Source organism: Macadamia integrifolia, unplaced genomic scaffold, assembly GCF_013358625.1.
Source record: "Macadamia integrifolia cultivar HAES 741 unplaced genomic scaffold, SCU_Mint_v3 scaffold478, whole genome shotgun sequence".
In the NCBI taxonomy this organism is placed as follows: domain Eukaryota; kingdom Viridiplantae; phylum Streptophyta; class Magnoliopsida; order Proteales; family Proteaceae; genus Macadamia; species Macadamia integrifolia.
In genome coordinates, this window is record NW_024870462.1 from 206381 (window position 1) to 212995 (window position 6615).

The window sequence follows — 6615 nt, forward strand, 5'->3', positions numbered from 1 at the left end:
GGTAGTGAAGCATGGAAAGTGGGATTGTGAAGGGGACGTCAACACGATGTGGAATGATATAACAGATTGCATTAAGAAAGTTGCTAGGGAGGTTCTAAGGGTGGCTAAGAGTTTTTAGTCGGCTCCTAGAGAGACTTAGTGGTGGGATGCTAAGGTCCAGGCTGCCATCAAGACAAGAAAGATAATTTTAAAACTTGGCAAATGACTAGAGATGTTGAAGACAAAGAAAGATGTAGGGCCACCAAGAATAAGGCAAGAAAGACTGTGGGGATAGCATGAGCGAGAAAATACGATGATTTCTACAACAACAATTTCAATACCAAGGAAGGGGAAATGGCTATATATAAGATAGCTAAAATTCAAGAAAAGAAGTGCAGGGATTTCGATCAGGTTCGATGTATTAAAAGTGAGGATGATAGAGTGCTTGTGAAGGATGAAGACATAAAGAGGAGATGCGATAAGTATTTTTGTAACCTGCTTAATGGAGATAGCCTTAATAGGAGTGGTTCGAGTGGTCGGCCCCACAACTTGAACCATAAGTATGTACGCAAGATAGGAGTGACCGATGTTAAAGAGGCCTTAAGGAAGATGAAATTAGGGAAGACATCAGGTCCGGATGAGGTCCCAATTGAGGTGTGAAAGAGTTTGGGACCACTTGGAGTCATTTTGGTTAACCAAGTTGTTTAACAAGATTATGAACACAAAAAAAAGATGCCTGATGAATGGAAGAGAAGCACTATTGTTCCAATTTACAAAAATAGAAGCGATATTCAGAGCTACAACAACTATAGAGTCATAAAACTTATGAGTCTTACTATGAAACTTTAGGGGAAGGTAATAGAAGTTCGCCTAAGAAGAGAAACTTATATCTCTGAGAACTAATTCGGTTTCATGCCTGGAAGATTTACTACATAAACGATCTACCTACTTAGGAGGCTTATGAAAAAAGCCAGAACCTACAAGAGGTATCTTCATATGGTCTTCATTGACTTGGAAAAGGCCTACGACCAGGTTCCCAGAGATTTAATCTAGTAGGTTTTAGAGAAGAAAGAAGTGTCAAGTGGATACATGGATATTATTAAAGATATGTATAGAGATGTGGTGACTAGTGTGAGATCTGTGGGAGGTCAAGGTGCTGAGTTCCCAATTAACATGGGGTTACATCAAGGATCCGCATTAAACCCCTACCTATTTACACTTGTCATGGATGATTTAGCCAAGAATATTCAAGGAGAGGCCCCGTGGTGTATGCTTTTTACAAATGATATTGTTCTGGTCGGTGAAACAGTGACAGAGATTAATGATAAGTTGGAACTATGACGATATACTTTAGAATCGAGAGGTCTAAAGATAAGTAGAACGAAGACAGATTATATGAGGTGTAACTTCAGTAGATCGAGGATTGATAGCGAGGAAGTGAAAATTGAGGGGAGAGAGATCCCGCAAAGTGACTGTTTCAGGTATCTGGGCTCTACGTTAAACAAAAAAAGTAGATTGATGATACTATTTCCCACAGAATTAAAGTAGGATGGATTAAATGGAGAGGGGCGTTTGGAGTGTTATGTGATCGACGTATTCCTCTAAAGCTTAAAACAAAATTCTACAGGACAGCCATAAAACCAACTATGATGTATGGTGCAGAATGTTGGACAGTCAAGAAGTGTAACATAGATAAATTGAGTGTGACTGAGATGAGGATGTTGAGATGAAAGTGCGGCAAAACCCTGAGAGAGAATTAAAAATGATCAAATTAGATTGGACTTGGGAGTTGCCCCAATTCAGGATAAGCTCAGAGAATGTCAGTTATGGTGGTTTGGGCACGTCCAAAGGAGGCCCTTGGATGCCCCAATATGGAGGAGTAACCAGATGCAGATGAATAGAGCTAAAAGGGCTAGAGGCAGGCCAAAATTGACCATTGATGAGTTAATTAGTAGAGACATGCAAAAGTTAAGTCTTCAGCCTAGTATGACATCTAACAGAACTGCCTGGAGGGCTAGGATTCGAGTTGGAGACGGTTCGTGAGTGGGATGCACCAAAGAGTTGTTGTTTGATAAGGCTAAGCTTTGTTGTTGTTTGATTCCTTAATTGCAACAAATTCAATATTTATCAGAGACCTTAAGGCCCATAATAATCATTTGATTTAACCTAATTAATATTGACGTGAGACAAATAAAGATGGTGTAAACTATTGCATCTATAATAAGAGCCTTGGTGAAGCAACAATAAACAACAAGATCAAAGTTTAGTTGACTTGATTATGTAATTTCTGGCATGGTTCAAGTTGGAACTGCTATAAATGACAAGGAGATGACTAAAAATAATTTGGATTTAATTAGACAGGAAATTGATGGACTGTAGTAATTTAACAATAAATTGAGTGAATTTATACACCAACCCCAAAAGATATGCACTTAGTCACCATAAAAAAAATCGTTTATTGGCCATCCTAACCTGGGAACACTTTAAACCCTAAAAAAACCAAGCTTACGACACTTCATATCAATGGCGACAATTTATGACAAATAAATCTTGAGTATCAAACTTTCAAAATTAAATATAGCATTTTCTTTTTAAATCCTCATGGTAAGTGTATGCTAACCTTTATCATTAATTAATGTAAAACAATTAAAGTGGCAAAGAAAAATCAAAGGACCAAGTTAATTTTCTTAAGGCCATTACGGGTGCTTTGATGCAGACATGAGGTATCATGAGGATATTCTCAAAAAGGTACTAAAACACTATAAGGGTTTGTGAACCTTAAGATGGAGTGATGAACTTCACCATCAGTGAAATAAAACTTTGTCTTACTTATAATACATTATAATTATACATGTTATGTATCCTCTTCCTTGTAAACGGGTAACAATGATGAAAAATCCGTGAAAGATTGGAATAAATGAAAAGCTACCAAAATTTTCTTCTTTTATTCTTCCCCAACCCCATTTCATTTTATTTTTGGTTTTCGCTTTATAAATGCAAGAATTGTGAGTTTAGGAAGGAAGACAACTATCATAGAGAATGAAACTAAGGTTTCGTCTAATCTGGTCAAGTCCTGTGTGTGTGTGTGTGTGTGAGAGAGAGAGAGAGAGGTACATAAAAATCTAGACCAAAAACAGCACAAAATTAGCATATTTTTCAAATGGAAAACACAGAACCCTACTTCAATCCGTGCTTGGAGCTGCATGAAGGCCCAAAACCAGTAAGCAAACTGAGCTCAATGATGAATCATGTGCCCCCTCATCTTGCATGATCAGGCTTTCCACTTCACCCACCGTTTATTTTTGGTATTAATTGTGAGTAAAGGAATCTAAGTTGGCTAACGGTTATTTTGAGTTAATTTCCTTTTACTTTTTCGATTAAGTATAGATTTAGATATTAAAATTAGGGTTTCATTTTGTTATAATATGTAAGAGCTATGCTCATTGTAAAGGTGAAGAAACTGATATTTTGAATTATTGGTATTTAATTTTTTTTATAATCAAAACCTAGCTTGTAGAGTTTCACTACAACCTCGAAGATTTGTGATTTTCCATTGCTTTCATTTGTATCTTTATTTTGAATCAATACTCTCATACACCTTCAAGAGTGTCTTCAAAGATCCCAATCTGACGCTTCCACAATGGACTGCATTAGGGGAGAAAGATTCTTCCCTCCTTGTCTGTTGGTCTTGCTTTGGCCCAGGCCTCAATATTAGCCTTTTTTATAAGACAAAAATGGAGAATCCCTCAATCAAAATATTTTCTATCTATTTTCCTTCTACCTTTTGAGTCCTTTATTTTTTTTTTTCCCTTTCTCTCTTTCTTTAATAAATTGATATTATCTATAAAATAATTTTACCTACTTTGGGCCCCAACTTTAATCTGTAGATGCCTAAGATGATTCATGTCAAGTTAAAACTGATTCATTCTAGAGCAGAAGAAATCTCTCTCACAAAATTGTCTTGTTAGGTAATTTGAGTGGTAGAAATTCAACTTTCATCATCAAAATTAAAATGCCAAGAAATAAGAAGTTACAAAGTCAAGCCAACTAGTGGATTACAATAATAGCATAACTTTAAAACCAAGTCATACTTCTCCACTGAAGGAAAATAAGAAAAAAGAACAAGTAGAAAATGGAAGCCTCATACTTTATATTTTACCCTCCACAATTTTCCACTGAAAATTATCAACCATGGGTTTCCAAGCTGACTTATGAGCAAGTACCCTGGTCAAGTCATCCTTGAAAGAGACACCCAATGTAGTTGATAATCTACCTGAAATGACCCAATTTAAATGTTACAAACTGTTAGCAGACCAGCTAATTGACTAGTAGTTTCAACTTTCAACACTGTTTGAAACTTACTAGTTTTGACTTCTATTTACAAACTAAAATTCATAGGTGAAGATGGCCAAATTTGAAAATAAGTTACAATAGGATCAGTTTCCTCTTTCATCAAAAACTCTTCAAAGGAAGTAGTAGAGAGAAGTGGCTCAACTGCATCACAACTTGTCTGAAGTCCAAGTTCATTTTCTAAGTTTGTTACCCAACTCATACTTTCTAAATCCTTTGGTTCTAAGTTTCTTTCCTCTGTATTTGAGTGTTGATGAACTTCATTCTCATACATTGGGACCACACTGGATGTAGAAAAACTGGTATCATCTTCTAACATGTCCCATAAGTCTAGGTTGGCTTCATATGGTATTTCAAGTATCCGTTCTGAGATATCTTGCTTGTTCACATCTTGTAAACATGTTTGTTCTTCTAATCCAAACCCATCAACTTGGTTTGGGTCTAAAATAGATGTTGGGTCTAAAATAGATGAACTACAAGATGATGATGAAGGCGAGCTTCGCAGTTCCTTCGGTGGCTCATCATCAAACACATCAGGGAAGTCATTCCATTGGATTGGGTCTTCTTCATCAACTGAGGAACCATTCTTCTTCTCCAATACCTCAATTGGGCTCTCAGACAGAGATAAATTATGAACATTTGAATCACTCTTCATACCTATAACTTGATTAGAGTAAGATATAGAGGAAATGGAGGAAGATGAGGAGTTAGTGACAGGCACTGTTTCCTTGTGTTCATCATTTCCAGAAGGGTTTTGTCCTTCCAAAGCAAGTCTCTTCTTTAAGTGTGTATTCCACACATTCTTAATCTCATTGTCAGTTCTTCCAGGCAACTGAGAGGCAATTTTTGACCACCTGTGAAGAATTGCATTAGATCCTATAATTAGAAGCAACTCTAAGGTTATCAAATGAAAAATCAATGCCACATGAGACCATGAGAGGAATTTTACTTGTTTCCAAGAAGTTCATGTAGCTTAATTATAGTGTCCTCTTCTTCCTTGGTAAAATTCCCCCTCTTGATGTCTGGTCGAAGGTAATTAATCCATCTCAATCTGCAACTCTTCCCACAACGCAGCAATCCTGCAACACAAATTGGGTTATACGATGATCAGGTCTTCTGAGATTAATAACATTCCATTCCTAATAGTCTTCAGCTTTTTCGGGGAAGAAAACATCTATGATGAGCACTTAATGTACACTTCTAAGTAAAAACGAACTACCTGGGTTCTTGATGTATCATCTTTTATTTTGGTGTTTCTTTCCCCTTGGATTTTGATGTATCATCTTTTGTTTAGATATTTTTCATTCACCAAAAAAAAAAAAAAAAAAAAAAAAAAAAAAAAAAAAAAAGCCAAAAAATTGAAAGTGATCTTCATCCACCTTTTTTCCCCCTCAATTAAGTGATCAACTACTTTGATGTTGATAGTTTTCAAACCATTATTTGTTCATGTGTTGAATGCAACCTTGTATAGCGTTTCTTTAAAATGCTTCACCCACATCAAATTCAAAAGTTTAAAGTCTTCTTAGTCTCATCAGACAAAAATGGCAGTTTAATTCCTTGGCTTGTTCTCAAAAAAATTAAGGTTTTAGTTTTTCTATTTGAATTTATGCATTTAAATCAACCAATCATCAATGGAAGGCGAGAGAGAGAGAGATACCTGCTAATCTAGGGAGAGCACGCCAATTGGCATGTCCATTCTTCTGAATGAAGGCAATGAGTCTCAAGTCCTCTGCAGGAGTCCATGGACCCTTCTTCAATCCTGCCTTGTCACAACAGGGGGCACGCCCTCTACCCATCTATTGAGTATGGAATATGAACTGCGAATAAGCTACCCAAGTGGCCACCAATACTAAAATGCAAGTCATGAAACACCTATGGCTGCATGTATATATATATATAGAGAGAGAGAGACACAACAAGGTCCATGCCTTTGCTCTTAGATTCTCTTCTTACCAAACCGTACGCAATAATAAGGACATTAACAAGTATATATTATTAGGATATTCTCCAGAGTTGTAATTATCTGAAAAAATAAGACAAAGTGTAATTATATAATATGACCATATTACATGTACCATAGATTTTATTATGGTGTGTAATACCATTTTAATTTATAATTTTGCATGACAAATAGATCATTGTCTACATGTACAAGGAGACCACAGAGTAAAACTAATAAAAATATCTAGGAAAATGGTTATTTGAGCCAACGGCATAGAGGAATGCATCAATGTCCGAGGACAGAATGTCTTCGTAAATAGGGGACAAAAATGTCATTTACATGAA

General features: G+C 36.2%; 1 protein-coding gene across 1 annotated transcript; it reads right to left on the minus strand.

Moving 5' to 3' along the window:
* Positions 1–4127: 4127 nt before the first annotated feature.
* LOC122068893 (transcription factor MYB4-like) lies at positions 4128–6186 on the minus strand. Its single transcript, XM_042632804.1, has 4 exons — positions 5987–6186; positions 5279–5408; positions 4534–5183; positions 4128–4252 (listed from the first exon to the last, which is right to left on the minus strand). The coding sequence occupies exons 1-4, from the start codon at positions 6123–6125 to the stop codon at positions 4128–4130; spliced, it is 1044 nt and encodes a 347-aa protein (XP_042488738.1). The 5' UTR covers positions 6126–6186.
* Between the last annotated feature and the right edge of the window lie 429 nt (positions 6187–6615).